Source organism: Nerophis ophidion, linkage group LG01 (genome assembly GCF_033978795.1).
Source record: "Nerophis ophidion isolate RoL-2023_Sa linkage group LG01, RoL_Noph_v1.0, whole genome shotgun sequence".
NCBI classification, from domain to species: domain Eukaryota; kingdom Metazoa; phylum Chordata; class Actinopteri; order Syngnathiformes; family Syngnathidae; genus Nerophis; species Nerophis ophidion.
The window spans coordinates 76,657,712-76,675,234 of record NC_084611.1 but is presented as its reverse complement, the minus strand read 5'-3'; the positions used below and the strand labels follow the sequence as shown (position 1 = coordinate 76,675,234).

General features: G+C 42.1%; 1 protein-coding gene across 1 annotated transcript in view; it reads left to right on the top strand.

Moving 5' to 3' along the window:
- Positions 1 to 4,597: 4,597 nt before the first annotated feature.
- gucy1b1 (guanylate cyclase 1 soluble subunit beta 1) overlaps positions 4,598 to 17,523 on the top strand; it is a 40,093-nt gene continuing 27,167 nt past the window's right edge. Inside the window, exons 1-4 of the mRNA XM_061911876.1 lie at positions 4,598 to 4,734; positions 5,017 to 5,089; positions 14,813 to 14,913; positions 15,723 to 15,841. Coding sequence (XP_061767860.1) covers positions 15,749 to 15,841 — 93 coding nt within the window. The 5' untranslated portion in view covers positions 4,598 to 4,734; positions 5,017 to 5,089; positions 14,813 to 14,913; positions 15,723 to 15,748. The remainder of the gene's footprint in view (positions 4,735 to 5,016; positions 5,090 to 14,812; positions 14,914 to 15,722; positions 15,842 to 17,523) is intronic.

The following is a 17,523-nucleotide window of genomic DNA, read 5'->3' as shown; positions in this document are numbered from 1 at the left end:
CTACAGTGACTTCTCCACTATTAATTGAACAAATTGCAAAGGATTCAGCAACACAGGTCTCCAAAATACTGTGTAATTATGTCGTTTATGCAGACGACATTTACGACATGTGTGTGTGCGCTGACACGATGGCGAGGCATAATGGATGCGTGTTGCTACCCCAGGGATGCAAGAGGACCAGGACAGGCAGGAGTTGCAGGTAAGATTAGATTTAATACAAAAACAAAAATAATACTGGTACAAAATGCAAAGAAAAGGCGTGCCGAATGCACGGAGAGCTATGCTAATAATTAGCAACGAGAGCAGAGTACAGGAATAGAGGTGCAGAGCGCACGCAAAGCTAAGGCGAGACTTAGCAATAGTGATTACAAAAATAAGAACCAACGTGCGTGTTGCAAGTAGCAAACAAAACAGCCAGGAGGAACTAAGGTAGCAGGTGGTCTTAAATACAACACAAATAATTCAAAACAGGTGTGCGTAATGAGTCCGTGCAGGAGGCATACTTAGGTTGCCATGGTGACAATACAAAACAAGGAAGTGCGCTAACAAACGGGATCGGTAGAGTCCAAAACATGATCAAAACATAGTAGGACAATACAAAAAAGACAAACATGCTAGAGATGTGTGATCCGGAAGCCGGATCACAACATTACCCCCCCCTTAAGGGGCAGATCCCAGATGCCCCCAAAAAACTGCAATAAAGAGAACCCCCTCCCAAAACCAGAAAGTTCACAAACGAAGGGAGGGCGGAAGGAGTCCACGGTGGAGGGTCGCCAGATCGCATGTCCCCGAATCCACCGAGGACACATCATGTGGCGGCGGCGGGTGGAACGCTGCTGCCGAAAAAGCTTTGGCGGGCGACCTCGAAAAGGCCACATTAGTGGCCGCCTCGCAGGATGAGGTGCCCGGCGAGGCGGACGACCCGGGCACGGCCACATCCGTGGCCGACATGGAGGAGGGAGTATCTGGCGAGGAGGATGACCTCGCAGAGGCCACGCCCGTGGTCGACGTGGTGGACGACGCCTCAGCACCGAAATCCCAGCAGGCTTGGAAGCAGCAGACGAGGGTGCGGGGACTGCAGCCAAAGCAGGCCCGAGTGCAGCTGGCGAGGATGATGCGGGTGCTGCAGCCGCAGGAGTCGTCGGAGGCGGCCTGGGAGCCGCAGGAGTCGTCGGAGGCGGCCTGGGAGCCGCAGGAGTCGTCGGAGGCGGCCTGGGAGCCGCAGGAGTCGTCGGAGGCGGCCTGGGAGCCGCAGGAGTCGTCGGAGGCGGCCTGGGAGCCGCAGGAGTCGTCGGAGGCGGCCTGGGAGCCGCAGGAGTCGTCGGTGGTGCTGGTGTGGGCTCCAGCCCCGTCGTCGACGCTGGTGTGGGCTCCAGCCCCGTCGTCGACGCTGGTGTGGGCTCCAGCCCCGTCGTCGGCGCTGGTGTGGGCTCCAGCCCCGTCGTCGGCGCTGGTGTGGGCTCCAGCCCCGTCGTCGGCGCTGGTGTGGGCTCCAGCCCCGTCGTCGGCGCTGGTGTGGGCTCCAGCCCCGTCGTCGGCGGTGCTTGGCGGCACGGAGCTGGCACCGGTGCTTGGCGGCACGGAGCTGGCACCGGTACCTGTCGTGGTGCTGGTACCGGAGTGGGCTCCAGCCTTGGAGTTTGTGCCGGTGTGAGAACCAGACTGGGAGTTTGTGCCGGTGTGAGAACCAGACTGGGAGTTTGTGCCGGTGTGAGAACCAGACTGGGAGTTTGTGCCGGTGTGAGAACCAGACTGGGAGCTGGTGTGAGAACCAGACTGGGAGCTGGTGTGAGAACCAGACTGGGAGCTGGTGTGAGAACCAGACTGGGAGCTGGTGTGAGAACCAGACTGGGAGCTGGTGTGAGAACCAGACTGGGAGCTGGTGTGAGAACCAGACTGGGAGCTGGTGTGAGAACCAGACTGGGAGCTGGTGTGAGAACCAGACTGGGAGCTGGTGTGAGAACCAGACTGGGAGCAGGTGTCGGCTTCAGCCGAGGAGCAGGTGTCGGCTTCAGCCGAGGAGCAGGTGTCGGCTTCAGCCGAGGAGCAGGTGTCGGCTTCAGCCGAGGAGCAGGTGTCGGCTTCAGCCGAGGAGCAGGTGTCGGCGTCAGCCGAGGAGCAGGTGTCGGCGTCAGCCGAGGAGCAGGTGTCGGCGTCAGCCGAGGAGCAGGTGTCGGCGTCAGCCGAGGAGCAGGTGTCGGCGTCAGCCGAGGAGCAGGTGTCGGCGTCAGCCGAGGAGCAGGTGTCGGCGTCAGCCGAGGAGCAGGAGTCGGCGTCAGCCGAGGAGCAGGAGTCGGCGTCAGCCGAGGAGCAGGAGTCGGCGTCAGCCGAGGAGCAGGTGTCGGCGTCAGCCGAGGAGCAGGTGTCGGCGTCAGCCGAGGAGCACTAAGAGACTGGCAGAGAGGAGGACTAGGACTACTATGAGGATTTAGACTAACACTAGGACTTGGGCAAGGACTTGTGTGAGGACCAGTACTTACAATCAAACTAGTGCTTTTATAAGGACTTGGGCAAGGACCAGGACTTACAGTCGAACCAGGGCTTGGGCAGGAACTAGGACTTGAGGTCAACCTAGGGCAAGGACTGGGACTTACAATCATACTGGTGCTCGGGCAAGGACTTGGACAAAGACTAGGACTTACAGTGACACTGGGGCTCGGACAAGAATTTGGGCAAGGACTAGGGTTACTGTGAGGACTAAGACCACGAGGGGAATTAGGACACGGACTACGATCAAGACTACACGAAGGTACGTAACTGGGACCGGGACTTGGACTACCATTAAGAGAATGACTTGAACAAGGACTTGGGCTAGGACTCGGACTACGACTCAGTCTACGAGTTGATCTACAATGTTGGCCAGAAGTCGGACCAGGACTGGGACTAGGCTTGAACACCGGTGGTGGAGGGCGCACTGGAGGTAGTGGACTAGCAAGTCGAAAAGTCGGTGGAGGAGGTTTAGGTGGCCTTAGTGGCTTGACCGGGGGAAACACAGGTGGAGGAGGAAAAGTAGGTAGCTCATGTTGCCTTAGTTTGCATCTAGAAATAACATCTGTATAGAACTTAGTTGTGTCTATAGAGTCCAAAAAATCATAGTCAATATTTGAAACAGGTTGAGAATAAGACTCAACAATATAAAAATCCTCAGAAAAAATATCATCGACAGGGGGTGGTATTGAGTCACCAGGGGGCGTTGACGAAATGACGTCACCGTGATGGACCGGTGGGCCGGAGGTATGCCCTGGCCTTACAGCCCAGTCGGAAGAGTGGTTGGAATATGGAGAAAAAACAAAACTTCCAAACCTCAGGGAAGAGTACTGGGCTGTTGTCTGCGCGCTGCTGTCCGGGGAAAAAGTCTTCGCGGCTTGGCGAAGGGAAGACTTTTGGTGGTCCACTGCGAGGCGGCGTTGTGCTGGCTGTTTTCTGACACGATGGCGAGGCATAATGGATGCGTGTTGCTACCCCAGGGATGCAAGAGGACCAGGACAGGCAGGAGTTGCAGGTAAGATTAGATTTAATACAAAAACAAAAATAATACTGGTACAAAATGCAAAGAAAAGGCGTGCCGAATGCACGGAGAGCTATGCTAATAATTAGCAACGAGAGCAGAGTACAGGAATAGAGGTGCAGAGCGCACGCAAAGCTAAGGCGAGACTTAGCAATAGTGATTACAAAAATAAGAACCAACGTGCGTGTTGCAAGTAGCAAACAAAACAGCCAGGAGGAACTAAGGTAGCAGGTGGTCTTAAATACAACACAAATAATTCAAAACAGGTGTGCGTAATGAGTCCGTGCAGGAGGCATACTTAGGTTGCCATGGTGACAATACAAAACAAGGAAGTGCGCTAACAAACGGGATCGGTAGAGTCCAAAACATGATCAAAACATAGTAGGACAATACAAAAAAGACAAACATGCTAGAGATGTGTGATCCGGAAGCCGGATCACAACATGCGCAGCGCTCATACTTCCTAAAAACCCGTGACGTCTTGTCAACACGTCATCATTACACGACGTTTCCAGGACGAAACTCCCGGGAAATTTAAAATTGTAATTTAGTAAACTAAAAAGGTCGTATTGGTATGTGTTGCAATGTTAATATTTCATCATTGATATATAAACTATCAGACTGCGTGGTGGGTAGTAGTGGGTTTCAGTAGGCCTTTAAGGCTTTTTTATTAGCGTCCAAAAGTTGCGAACTTTATCGTGGATGTTCTCTACTAAATCCTTTCAGCAAAAACATGGCAATATCGCGAAATGATCAAGTATGATACATAGAATGGACCTGCTATGCCCGTTTAAATAAAAAAAAATCTCATTTCAGTAGGCCTAGAGAGCCCTAATATTTTGTAAATAATGCTGCGAAAAACAGAATTATTTCAATTTTGTATATTAGTGAAAAGAACAACGGTTTTGTGTATAATTATGAGAATATAGTTTTAAATCGCTGAAATGCTCTGAGAAACACCAGATCCCACACTGCGGGGCTCAGTCAGGTTCACGGAGCATCATTCCCAAACAAAACGATGCTTCGTTCTCATTGGTCCTCGGCGTGTTACCCAATGAGCATTCTCGCAGGCTATTGGTCGAGCTACTTGTCAATCACGCAGGGATGAAACGGGGAGGTATGGACGCAGTGGAGACCATCAGCATCTGTATCAAACGATGAAGGCTGTGCCCAAACTGACGTTTTATGCTTAAAAATAGAAGGAAAGAAGAGCTTCTGACACAATGGTACGTATATCTGGAGTGGGTTTAATGTTTTAACGCTGGCGAAACTAGCCGTTTAACAGACGACGAAGCGAGGTTGTTCCCCCCCCCCACCCCCCCCCCCCCCCCCCCCGTTTCCTGCATGGCTAGTGGCTTGTTATTACTCCACATATTAACAGGTGAACACAATCTGATGACATACCATTTAAAAAAAAAATGTTTTAATGTGTGTAAAAACAAGCGCCTCTCGCGAAGTGGAATTGATCATAGAAGGGATTCATGTGCTCGTTTCCCGTGTATTTACAGTATGGGTTTGTCAATCACGCCCTGGAACTGCTCGTTTTAAGGAACTACGACCGGAAGTATGGGAAGATATCAAGTGAGTGTTTTATTTTGAATTTTGTTACGTCATGTCCGCATAATATTTGTCTCATAGCGCTGATATGACCAGTGGACGTTTGCTTTTAATGATTAACTGTCAAGCTCACTCCACAGGCTTGACCAGGAAACAATGTGATCCTTTTATAGTTTTATCCTTTTACAGACTTTATAGTACAACCTGCTTGTCCCATTTCTGTCAAACACCTCAAACAAGTCTTGGTTCACCTTCTTATTATTGCTATTAAAGGCCTACTGAAATGAGATTTTCTTATTTAAACGCGGATAGCAGGTCCATTTTATGTGTCATACTTGATCATTTTGCAATATTGCCATATTTTTTGCTGAAAGGATTTAGTAGAGAACATCGACGATAAAGTTCGCAACTTTTGGTCGCTGATAAAAAAGCCTTGCCTTTACCTAAAGTAGCAGACGATGTTCATGTCCGCATAATATTTGTCTGATAGCGCTGACATGACCAGTGGATGTTTGCTTTTAATGATTAACTGTCAAGCTCACTCCACAGGCTGACCAGGAAACGATGTGATCCTTTTAGTTTGACAGACTTTATAGTACAACCTGCTTGTCCCATATTTGTCAAACAGCTCACCAAGTCTTGGTTCGCCTTCCTATTATTGCTATTAAAGCCTACTGAAATGAGATGTTCTTATTTAAACGGGGATAGCAGGTCATTCTATGTCATACTTGATCATTTCACGACATTGCCATATTTTTGCCGAAAGGATTTAGAACAGAACATCGACGATAAAGTTCGCAACTTTTGGTCGCTAATAAAAAAGTCTTCCCTTTACCGAAAGTAACAGACGATGTGCGCGTGACATCACGGGTTGTAGGGCCTCCTCACATCGTTTAAAATCATAGCCTCCAGCAGCAAGAGCTATTCGGACCGAGAAAGCGACAATTTCCCCATTAATTTGAGCGAAGATGAAAGATTCGTGGATGAGGAAATTTAGAGTGAAGGAATATCCATCCATTTTTTACCGCTTATTCCCTTTTGGGGTCGCGGGGGGGCGCTGGCGCCTATCTCAGCTACAATCGGGCGTAAGGCAGGTTACACCCTTGACAAGTCGCCACCTCATCGCAGGGCCAACACAGATAGACAGACAACATTCACACTCACATTCACACACTAGGGCCAATTTAGTGTTGCCAATCAACCTATCCCCAGGTGCATCTCTTTGGAGGTGGGAGGAAGCCGGAGTACCCGGAGGGAATCCACGCATTCACAGGGGACATACAAACTCCACACAGAAAGATCCCGAGCCTGGGATTGTGAGGCAGATGCACTAACCCCTCTGCCCACCGTGAAGCCCGTGAAGGACTAGAAAAAACAAAAAAAAGTCGATTGCAGTGGGAGCGATTCAGATGTTATTAGACACATTTACTAGGGATAATTCTGAAAATCCCCTTATCTGCCTATTGTGTTGGTAGTGTTTTCGTGATAGTATCCCGAAAGTCGGAGGGGTGTGGCCATGGGTGTGTTGACCGCGAGTGTCTCTGAGGGAAGCAACGCAGCTGCAGCAGGACGGAAGCTCCGCTGATGTCTCCGGTAAGAGCAGACTTATTACCACAATTTTTCTCACCGAAAACTGCCGGTTGACATGTGGTCGGGATCCATATTCGCTTGACCGCTCTGTTCCATAGTAAAGCTTCAACTTCGGGAATTTAAACAAGGAAACACCGGCTGTTTGTGTGGCTAAAGGCTAAAAGCTTCCCACCTCCATCTTTCTACTTTGACTTCTCCATTATTAATTGAACAAATTGCAAAAGATTCAGCAACACAGATATCCAGAATACTGTGTATAATTATGCGATTAAAGCAGACTACTCATAGCTTGGATCGGGCTGAAAAATGTCAAACGCACGCGTCATCATACCACGACATTTTCAACACGACACTTCGCGGGGAATTTAAAATTGCAATTTAGTAAACTAAAAAGGCCGTATTGGCATGTGTTGCAATGTTAATATTTCATCATTGATATATAAACTATCAGACTGCGTGGTCGGTAGTTGCGGGTTTCAGTAGGCCTTTAAAGTCAGCGTATTGTTATGATCCGTTGCCCAGATTTAATTTCATTTCATTTTTATTTCTCTCATTCATTGATGTGCATTTAGAACAATACATTATTATATCACAATTATACAATTTAAATTCACACAATTCCTGAGAAGGAGCAGGATGAAGAAAGTCTTATAATTTCCTGCCCCCTTTGACATAGTACATTCTCTTACTTCATGAATATCATTTAAGCCGACACATATATCCAAATGTAATGAAACAATCAAAAACAAAAAACACAAGAAAAACACAAGTGCACAACTTCATAAAGTATAAACCAAACCAAGAAAAATAATAGTAATAAATACACCTCACGGAATGATACAGAGCAAATACAAAACCAGACAAAAAATAAGTAAAATAATAAATAAAAAACTAAATTGTAAACACTTATGGCTGTCCATATGATCTTATTGTTCTATCTTTGTATATTTTTTTTCAATTGGAATATATTTTTACAGTTTTTTATCTCGTTGTAAAGAGAATTCCACAATTTTACCCCCACCACTGATGTACACATTGGTTTTAAAGTTGTCCTTGAATATTGTTGTTTGAAATGACCTTTTCTTCTATGCTCTGTATTCTCAGACAGTGATGACAAACATTTTTTGTAAATTTGCTGGTAATGTTTCACTTCTAGCCTTAAACATGACACACAATGTCTGTAGCTTTACTAGCTCCTGTAGTTTCAATAGTCCAGAGTTAATAAATAAAATGTTAGTGTGTTCTAAGTAATCTACTTTATGAATAATCCTTATAGCTCTTTTCTGTAATTGATACAAATGCCTTTATGTTACTCTTATAAGTGTTCCCCCACACTTCCACACAGTAGCTGATATATGGCAATATAAGTGCACAGTACAATATGCGCATTGCCCTATAATCTAACATATATTTTACCTTTTTCAGATCATGTTTTGTTCTGTTAGTTTTGACTACCTCAAATATGTTTTTTGCACCCCTGAGTTTGTAGTTGCCCTGCGATGAGGTGGCGACTTGTCCAGGGTGTACGCCGCCTTCCACCCGATTGTAACTGAGATAGGCACCAGCGCCTCCCGCGACCCCAAAAGGGAATAAGCGGTAGTAAATGGATGGATGGATGGATGGGATGGATGGATGATGGATGGATGGATGGGTTTGTTGTTTAGTTGCCCATGACGGCAGATTACTTTCACCTGCCTCTGACTATAGTATGTGGGACGCTCACCTGTTCCTGGGCACTAATCAAAGAGCTATTTCATCCATCCCTGGCCTCACTCGGTCTGGTGGTTTTGGTTTGCTCCCATGCAACAACGTTACGTTCTCGTTTACGCTCCTAGTCTGTGTTTTGACTAGCATCTTTTGGCCAACCTTTTCTTGTTTTCCGTGCCGTGGGCACCGCGCAGCATATTTTTGTCTGCACCTAGAATAAATCATTCTTCTCACCGGCAAGCCGCTTCCTGACATTCCTCTGCATCTTGGAAAGATGACCTCCGGCATCACACTGCCACGACAACGCAACACGTATATAGTCTACTGCTTTTTCAACATTAAATGTTAGATCCAGAGGTAAATTCTATGAAAATGGTTCCGTTTATGCATTGTATTAAAGTTAAGTACCAATGATTGGCACACACACACTAGGTGTGGCAAAATTATTCTCTGCATTTGACCCATCACCCTTGATCACCCCCTGGGAGGGGAAAGGAGCAGTGGGCAGCAGCGTGGCTGTGCCGAGAATCATTTTTGGTGATTTAACCCCCAATTCCAACTCTTGATGCTGAGTGCCAAGCAGGGAGGTAATGGGTCCCATTTTTATAGTCTTTGGTATGACTCGGCCGGGGGTTTGAACTCACAACCTACCGATCTCAGGGCGGACACTCCAACCACTATTGTTAACTTCCCCATTATTGCCAAGTGTCTAGTTGCATAGCATTAAAACGTGCACACGGACCTCCTGTTCAGTGCAAAATAAGCTTCAAAATAAAAACATGGCTTTACTTAGGACTGCATAAATTAATTTAATTAGAAACAAGCTTGATTTAATATTTTGTTGCATCCATTAATCAAATTAAAATGGATACAATCAGGACCGCACAGCGTGCCCGGGACATGTGTAGTTTCCCCACGGCAATGAAGCGCAAATGAGAGCGGTGGTGTTTGTGTGCCGTGATCTTTTTGTGTGGCGGCGAACGCAGATTTTATTAGATTTGTTTTATTACAGTGGTCCTATTACACTCAAAGTTTGATGTGGTCGTTGAGGTCCATAAATGCCTGAGGTCCATAAAATACTAATAGGAGATTGCGTTTTGTAGAAATTCTTACTTTTTACCTCTGCTCGGTCCTAATGCGCCCATGTGATGTCACGTGAATGGTGGATTGTGCTCCCACATCACCGAATGGGGCGGGCACTTTCCACCAGTAGTTTTGGACATTACTGGCTCAATATTTAGTTAATTTTGTTTAGTTTTTAACAGCTTCTTTTTGGAGACTTTCATAAAGATTTACTGTGTAAGTTTGTAAATACTCAATTTTGTGAAACACATGTGCCTCACAATACGAAGGTCCTGAGTAGTCCTGAGTTCAATCCCGGGCTCGGGATCTCTCCATGACTGCGTGGGTTCTTTCCGGGTACTCCGGCTTTCTCCCACCACCAAAGACATGCACCTGGGGATACGTTGATTGGCAACACTAAATTGGCCCTGGTGTGTGAGTGTGGATGTTGTCTGTCTGTCTGTGTTGGCCCTGCGATGAAGTGGCGATTTGTCATGGATGACAGGCAGGAGACGCTGTCGAAGTGGAGCCATGTAGATAAAACAGCACAACCGAAAGACACGGTTAGAAAGCGGTTCCAACTTTTTCAGCAAAGAACTACAATACATTTTATGTAAACCACACAAAAAGTGTTTTAAATGTAGAAAAACGATCATAATATGACCCCTTTAAGATGCCTCGAGGGCGCTAACTTTCCAATGTGTTTAAAGCTCTTACGGCTTTTAGGATAGGATGACATAGACTACGTACTTATGTAACATTGTGCACGCGCAGATTTGTGTGTTATTAATAGTGATTTTGCTAATAATGATAGCTGTCATTGTGTGTATATTCTATCATAGCACCAACATGACTGCAAATTGGCCATTGCTTCTCTTGGACTGCTTTTGTGTATGTCCACGCTACGGCTGGACGATATGGCTTAAAACTGTGTCACGATAGAGGTGTTTTATATCGGTCGTTATCGACATTTATTGATGTTTTTTTACGACCAATCGAGTAAAAAAAGGGGGAGAAAAATATATTGAATATAAACATTTTCATGTAGTGTGACCTTTGTCTGGATTAGTGACCTTTGTCTGATTATAATCCACTTATCTATCAAGGAAAAAAAGGGGGACTGTCAACACAACCATGGAAAACAATCATCCATCCATTTTTTACAGCTTGTCCCCTTAATTTGTTATTCCTTTTTAAGTATGGAAAATCATTTGTTATGCAGTATAATTATTTAAATACTATTAGACCAAATTACTAATATTTTAATGTAGCAAAAATGTTTTGTTTTGTTTTGTAATTTATTTTACTTATACAGTTCTGCACTTTTGTTCCTACCTGTTGTTTCCATATAAGAGATTCTATGGTCTATCCCAAATACTGACGTATTGTCAAGGTGACTTTTTCTGTTTTATCGACAATTTCTCCGCTCAATGCAGCACTCATTTTTAGTTTCTCTTCTCACTCCATCCAGAGAATCAACAGCGAAACAACAAGATTGCGAAACTAAAACTTGATATGTGTGATGTGACATGATTGGCTGTTTGCATGTCTCTCCCATTGCTCACGGATAATTTTCTGTTGTGCTAAGTTACCAGAGCACGAGTGGCACTTTTCATGCAACCAACCCTGCTTTGTAACCTCTGGTTTCTTCCGACCAAAAAAAAAAAAAAAAAAAAATATAAGTATATATCTATCGCATGTCTTATCGAACACATTTTTCATTGATATCGATTAAATGTATATCGCTAGGTGCACGTGTTGACAAGACAGGCTGAGTGACAAGCCAGAATGCCAAACAAACTCCTCAGCCTGAGGTGTTTTTTTCCATTAGATTAGTAATTGCGAAAAATAGACATTTTAAAAATATATATGTTATGTTAATCCACTGGTGTTCTTATTGTATTTTTTGTTTTGAAAAATGTAACAGAGAGCATGTTGCAAACGGCTTCTTTATTGCAAACATAAAAAATGCAATTTCAATGTTGATGTGCATTTTTTAGAACCGAATTAAGGTTATTGCAGGCAGAAAAACTGTTGTTTATAGAAACAATTTCCCCGTAAAATACGCATTGAGGCTACGATTACTCAATCAATAGGACAAACTAATCAACAAATTACTCAAATACAAAAATAATTGTTAGCTGGAGCAGCTGTATTATCTTAGATTTTACAGCATTCTCTTCAACAAAAGTGTGTGTGCAAAAGCATTTGTTGTCCACTGCAGATCTGTTTGATAAGAGTATAAAATATTGTCACGTCAGCAGAATGACTGTGCACAAAGCCCTTTACAAGTGTCTACAAAACAGCATTATTTACCTTACATACAAGACGCATAATGTGGCTTAGCAACTCTTTTTCCCTCTCGAGCTGCCTATAGCTTGCAGGCAAGCATGACAGCCCCCTATAGCCCAACCGCTAATTCACAGCTCATAACCATACACAATAGTCCAGTCGCTACACTATCATACTGAAGATTTATTATTGTCTATTCTCCAATGTCTCTGGCAAAGGTCACAAGCAAATGTGCAAGAAAGAATTAGTTTTTATATCAATGTTGGCTACGTCGATAACAGTGGCACCACACATTGTATTTTGTCCAAGTGGTGTTGCTTTATAGTATTTATTGTGGCATTGTATTCAAAAAGACATGTGGCTGCAATTGCTGCCAAAGGAGCAACAACAAAGTATTGATAAAAAGCTGTGAATACTTATGTACATGTCATTTTTTAAATATAATTTTTTTCATACATTTGCAAAATAAAAAACAAACAACTTTTCACATTGTCTGTAAAATTTTGAGTATAAAAATGAATTTATTCCATTTTGGAATAAAGCTGTAACAAATCAAAATGTGGATAAAGTGCTATAAACACTTTTTGAATGCACTGTGTATATACTGTATCAATATATATATATATATATATATATATATATATATATACTGTATCAATATATATATATATATATATACTTGTTTACAACCTCAACAATTAAGAACCAATAGTGTTAAGGTTGCGCAATATAGATGATATAAATGCTAATAAAAATTTGGCTGGCGATAGAGTTTTTAATAGTATTGTTGCATCGGGATAACGCATGTTGATGGCACTTTTAAGCTGTGTCTGCAAATTTGACAGCGAACACGTCCAACTCCTCAACGCAATGTAGCATTTTAGCTTGTGGCCAACTTCCCTCCACGCTGCAAAGCCACTTCTAAGTCACTAATCCTTGCCTCGATGGCGGGAAACTATGTTTATTACAAGTGTCATGCATTGAGGACGAGGAATAGCTGAGCATGTTACGCTACACACCACAGGAGGATATGCTAACCACAAGCTACAGCTCTTGAATTTAACATAGGCAGGCAGATTGATACAAATATTGACAGTAACGATAACAAGTATAATAACAATATTTGGTCAATACTACAGTGTTTATATCGATATTTTTCATTAAAAATATATTAAGTATTTTTTGTTATTCTTTACAAAGTCTAACAATGAGTCCCTGGAACAGGAAGACTTTAAGAGAAAAAAACAAAGCATTTAAATCAGAGTCTGATTCTAATTGCGATTACAACTGTGATCAAAAATTTGAAAAATCAAAAAATCAAAAATCCTTCAATGATCTCTAAAACGTTAAGTATCATTATCATCATTGGTATGACCAATACTGGCCCTGTAACTAGTACTTTTGTAATATCTCCCAAAACTGATGTAAATTATCCAAACAGAAGACTAAGTGTGTATTATATTTTCACAGAAGTGTACATAGAACCATGTTACATCAAAAAGTAACCACTTCTGAACGTTAAATTTGCTCGTAAATTAATAATAGTTTTGAGAAAATAATAAAACTCAAAATAATGCAATATGTTACCTCATATGGTTGCAGGTTGATTAGGAACCTTTGTAATAATATATATCAACATCCAGATTTTAGGCCAAATCGCCCATGCCTGCTATAAATATAATAAGGTGATGATCTTTATTAGCAATGAAAATACCTTAGGTTGAAAAAACCCCAAACTATTTTCATCATTGTTGTATTCATTGATCATGACAAATGTATTCATAATTCAGGGTCAGATCTTTGAATACCTTATTATATTTGTGATTCTTTTTTGAACTAGTGAATGAATTGGAATTTAATTGAAGTAGTTTTTGAACATCTCAAGTCTCAACAAACATGAACCAAGACTGTAAAGCACGTTCAATATCCCCAAGCTTAACTTCTGCAAGCAACGCAGGTCATTGACTTAGATAAAAATAATGTATCTAATTTTGGTACAAAGAGAATTCACTTGTTGCATATTTGCAAAAACTGAAGGAAAAACTTGAAGATTCCTGAAAAAAATCAGAGCAGAGGGAACAGCTTCTAAATGTGTTGCTTTTGAGCGCCTCCTCTTTTATTATCAGCCACAAACACAGTTTAATGTCAACATGACATTTTTAGCACGCTGGGATATTCGGCTCTATCTATCGTGCCCTGAACCTGCCGTGACCTTATATAAAATTACAAAAAAAAAAACAGAACCAGAAAAGAAGACCAGCAGCTGTCTTGTGTTAATGTTTTCTAAGATGTTATTCTTTGGTTGTCGGCGACGGCTCGGTGCAGACATATCTCACTGATATATCATGTACAACTCACTTATCACCCTCGTCCTCTTTCTCAACTTCTATCAGATGACTAATTGAAAAATTAATCCACATTTTCCGTGCAAAGCCTTATACGGTCTGGTATGTTTTTTAGCCGTTCCGGATTCTAATGAACCTGCCAAATATAAATCCTGTTTGTTATCTCAGCTAAGCAGCAGCTAATTACAACCTCATTGCATTTTCTATTCGATAAATGCGCTGTTAAATGTATAAATAAAGTGCATTGTGATACGCATGATTGCCTGGTGACTTAAAGCTGATTACAGCTCGAAGTGTAATCAGCTTACAGTACTTTAGACTGTAAAATAAAAGTTAACGTATGTGAACTGTGAAGATACTCTCCATTAGATAGGTATGCCTGTTGCGTTTTACCATGTTGTCACTAGATTAATTTTACACACATTTACTAATGCAAACATACTGGAAAAAGCTTTTCCTTTTTTTTGTGATGGTACAAAAAGGGAATGGGTCCGGGACTTTTCTTCTTTCAGAGGTTGTATCAGATCCTTTACCAAGACAGACGTCCACAATCCCGAGAATCACTTTTTGTCTGACATGTATTTTATACGACATCCTACATACAGCATGGCATCATCATACATCTAATTATCTGATTGCTGGACACCCTGTGGCATATATGTCCCAGTTCACTGGGTTGTGTGTGAAAGGCACAGGCGGAAAAATTAAAGATTTATCAAGACATTTGTGTAAAACGGAATTTTGTCTTCAGGAGGGAGGCTCAACTGGACATCGAAGGACAGTTCCTCGTTAGAATCATATACGACGATACCAAAACATACGATCTTGTTGCAGCTGCAAGCAAAGTTCTCAGTAAGTATTTGTTCTCTTACATTTTGAGCCCAATTAACACAAAGTGATTTAAACTTCACCATTGAAACATTAATAAGCCTGGATAATATTGCAGCTACAGAGCTATAACTACTTTCTGTGTTTATTAGTAGTGTACCTACAATGTGAAATGGTACATAGAGTGCTAAAGCATATACACTGTACAAGAGTACCTAAACTTTCAAGCTTAATTAGTTCTATGATGGCGCTCTTACCTCAAAACACTGGTATCTCCCATTGAAATTTATTAAAAACAATTTAATTGGTGCTCGGTCCCCTCAAAAACAGCACAACTTTAAACATTTTACATGCATTTCAAAACTAAAAACAAACTTTTGGATGAGAAATATTGTATAAAAACAACACAATAGAATGTATTACTTGCAACCACAGTAAGCATTTCCATGGTTGGAAAAACAAAGTTACATTGGTCTCTATAGCTATAAGCTAATGCTAGTGAGTAAAACCAGATATTTTGGGCGGATCTTACATTGTTCACTTTGACATTTGTTACGGCAACTAACGGCAGGAATGCTTGCAACCTAAATATTTGCTTGTAACTTAGCATAACAATTAGTCGAGAGAAAGCTCTTACCTCAAAGTACTCTTAAGTTGAGGTACCACTGGATGTTACATTTCTACCAAACCTTGGCTAACCTCTACATGTCACATGATCACTATCTGCCCATTGGGATTCATCCCACAATTTATATGGATGGACATTACATTGTACTATATCACAGGATATAGCCCTCCTCAGTTCCTGATTTATTTATTATTTTGGTTTCCAGAAATTGATGCGGGAGACATCCTGCAGATGTTCGGGAAGATGTTCTTTGAGTTTTGCCAAGAGTCTGGATACGACACCATCTTGCGAGTGCTGGGCTCAAACGTCCGTGAATTCCTTCAGGTAATAGGCTCGACTTTTTTGGATGCGAGGGATCTGATCCATTGTTGGAAGTTTATTGTTATTTTGTTGAAAGGAGACTTTTGTACAAAAAAGTGGTATTTACGCGACACCTTTTCAACTAACAATTGATTGCTAATTAGTTTGGACATTCACATTTGTTTACTTTAAACACAATGTATTGTTTTTTGTGGTAAAAAAGGGAGAGTGAGTTGACTGCGTTCTTTCAGCTAATTATGCAGGGTTGCAGGACACCTACCTAGCAACATCACTGCAATGTAATAATTAAAGATGCATACATGCATAAGCAAATCGTAGCTCCTGAATCATAATCAAATTGTGAGGTGCCCATAAGATTCCCACCTCTAACTGTGTTTGTGACTTATTAAAGTCTTCTGTTTTTTTTATAGTAAAATATGACATCATTGTGCAAAGTTGCAATGTTTCTTTACAAAATGGCATTGCCAACGACTGGCCTTGCATACATATCCCAAACAACCTTTTATTTACTAATTTCTGCGGCCTGTGTGAATAGGCATCTCTGTTTAGAAATGTTATTAACATTTTAATGGTAAGGTTTTAGAATAGGCAGAGCAAAAATGTTCAGGTAAACAATCCAAATACCACGGGCTAAAAAGAGTGTACAAACGAAAAAAAATGCGTATGCTATTAGTGGGCGTGAATATGCAATAAAATGCATACTGTAATAAGTTTTTTTTTTACAAAGGAGATTCGTTGATAATATATCTGAAAAAACTAGCATCAATAAAAAAACACATACATTTAATGTGTTTTATCCAGCACCTTAAGTCATCCAGCAGGTGTAAAATTATATTGCTGAATTGACAATTTGTCTGATATTATTATGTTTGACAGTACTTATGGGGACAGCGTGGCTTGGTTGGTAGAGCAGCCGTGCCAGCAACCTGAGGGTTCTTGATTCGATCCGTTGTGTCCTTGACCAAGACACTTCAACCTTGTTCCTGATGGATTGTGGTTAAGTTCTTGCATGGCAGCTCCCGCTATCAGTGTGTGAATGTGTGCGTGAATGGGAGAATTTGTGGAAATAATGTCAAAGCACTTTGAGTACCTTGAAGGTAGAAAAGCGCTATACTAGTATGATCTATTTACCATTACTTATACTGTATATGTTGAAAGGCACAAGTAGGACAGAGCTGCAGAGCAAACGCGTCCTTTCTAACAGCCGTTTGTGTGACTGTGTCAACTTGCAAATACTTTTTATATGCGCTAAATAAAGACGCTCGCCGTTGTGTTTTAGTCTTGATTAATCAAACTGCATGTGCAGAATAGTTATATCTGCATCTTCTTCTCCCAGTATTGTAGGGGTCTTTCTGATGATCAGCATATATTCTGCACACTCATGAAGACAAACACGTTAAATGGATCGTGCTCCTTCTTCTGCTCGCCAAAGAGACACAGTCCTCTTTGAACACGTTTAGTGGATCAGCTTTGCATGTGCTATCAAGTTTGCACATGTTTTTAAACACCCAAACCTGTAGTACAGGGGTAGAGAACCTATGGCCCGCGATCCAGATGTGGCTTTTTTGATGACTGTATCTGGCTCTCAGTGTCAGACCTTATCTGACATTGCTTAACACGATAAGTAATGAATAATTCCACTGGAAATTGCAGTGTGAATAATAACGTTTAAATAATAAAACATT